We start from the raw sequence: 1,901 nt of genomic DNA, 5'->3' as shown, positions 1-1,901 counted from the left end.
CAACTTTTGTTTTTTTACCATTTTTGGAAATTGGTCATGTGACCACCCTCCCAATGACCCATTGGATGGACCATAATATGACCTAGGGAATGAGATATTTATTGAAATTGCACAACATTAATTATGAAAAGTACAATGAAAGCATCCAATATTTCTAATGAAATATTCAATGAAAGCGCAAAGCATTAATTATGAAAGAGGCAATGAATACACCTGACTTAGGGAATGAGATATTTATTGAAATTGCACAACATTAATTATGAAAAGTCCAATGAAAGCATCCAATATTCCTAATGAAATATTCAATGAAAGTGCACAGCATTATTATGAAAGAGGCAATGAATACACCTGACCTAGGGAATGAGATATTTATTGAAATTGCACAACATTAATTATGAAAAGTCCAATGAAAGCATCCAATATTCCTAATGAAATATTCAATGAAAGTGCACAGCATTATTATGAAAGAGGCAATGAATACACCTGACCTAGGGAATGAGATATTTATTGAAATTGCTCAACATTAATTATGAAAAGTACAATGAAAGCATCCAATATTCCTCATGAAATATTCAATGAAAGCCCACAGCATTAATTATGAAAGAGGCAATGAATACACCTGACCTAGGGAATGAGATATTTATTGAAATTGCACAACATTAATTATGAAAAGTACAATGAAAGCATCCAATATTCCTAATGAAATATTCAATGAAAGCCCACAGCATTAATTATGAAAGAGGCAATGAATACACCTAACCCAGTGAATGAAATACCTATTGAAAGCGCACAGGTTTAATTATGAAAAGTACAATGAAAGAACTGAACAGCTTCAATGAAAAATTCATGGAAAGTGCATGATAATAATTATGAAAGCTCCTAAGAAATGTTATGAAAGGGTCCTGTGGTCTTTGCCTACATTTTATGAAAAGAACATAGCCTTTATGAGAAAGAATGACACAGGACACACCTATGAAAGGCCTTTCATAAAACTTGTGGACTTGTACACACAGCTCTACAGGCAAGTGCCTTAGTTTTATGATAAAGATGGTAGCCACTTGTGCGTCGTTTCCGTTGTCGTTGTTGCTAGGTAGGCGTTGTGGTAACGTTTTTGGGCATTGGTCGTCCTTTGCCGGTTGTCGTCCTTTGCCGGTTGTCCTCGTTGCAGGTGGTTTGTAGCAGTTGTTGCCGTTTGTGGGTGGCAGGGGTCGTTTGTGGTGGTGGTCGGGTGAGGTGGAAGTCGTGAGTTGGTTGTGGGGTTGTCGTGGGGTTGACGCAAGCAGCAACGTCACGAAGTCACAGCATGTGACGTTTGCGTCAACGTTCAAGTTCAAATTTGTAGTGTCCATTATGAAGTTTTGTAGTATCCCCCTTTTTAATTACAGGACTTTCTAGTCTGCTTTTTGGGAATGGCAAATTTTGAGGGTCTGCATTTTGCATTACAAAACCTTGCAGTCTTTGCTTGCAGCTTTTGGGACTACAAAATTTTATAGTCTCCTCTTTTTTTGTTACAAAAGTTTGTACCTATCATTCTTCCCCCATAGAGTAGGCCCCTTTTTATTTATTAGAAAAGTTTGCACTCTCCCCTTTTTTATTGTAGTATCAGCTAAAGGGTATGTGGCTAAGTCAACTTGTCTACTCAGAGTCAAGGACATGACAAGACACAGTACACATTCTTGTAGTTTGAAAAAGGGGACACTAAAAACTCAAAAAGCTGGTCCAACAAACTCTTGAAATGAAAAAGTGGACAGCTGGTATTGAGCTGGTACTACAAACTTTTCTATTGAATAAAAAGGACATTTCAATTTATATAGTCTCTAAAAGCAAACACTACTGAAAAGCAGACACTGCAAATTTTTGTAGTGCCAAAAGNCGGGCACCGTGAAGTTTTGTAATCACTC

At 37.0% G+C, this 1,901-nt stretch overlaps 1 protein-coding gene across 1 annotated transcript; it reads right to left on the bottom strand.

The window, feature by feature from the left end:
* Nucleotides 1–640: 640 nt before the first annotated feature.
* Nucleotides 641–1,349, bottom strand: LACBIDRAFT_334438 (uncharacterized protein; the record flags this gene model as incomplete). The annotated part of the gene is made up of 2 exons (XM_001889161.1): nucleotides 641–696; nucleotides 971–1,349. 2 exons carry the CDS (start codon nucleotides 1,347–1,349, stop codon nucleotides 641–643), a joined length of 435 nt encoding a protein of 144 aa, XP_001889196.1.
* Nucleotides 1,350–1,901: the final 552 nt, after the last annotated feature.

The sequence above is a fragment of the Laccaria bicolor genome, genomic scaffold (genome assembly GCF_000143565.1).
Source record: "Laccaria bicolor S238N-H82 LACBIscaffold_63 genomic scaffold, whole genome shotgun sequence".
In the NCBI taxonomy this organism is placed as follows: domain Eukaryota; kingdom Fungi; phylum Basidiomycota; class Agaricomycetes; order Agaricales; family Hydnangiaceae; genus Laccaria; species Laccaria bicolor.
This window is presented reverse-complemented; position numbering and strand designations above follow the sequence as displayed.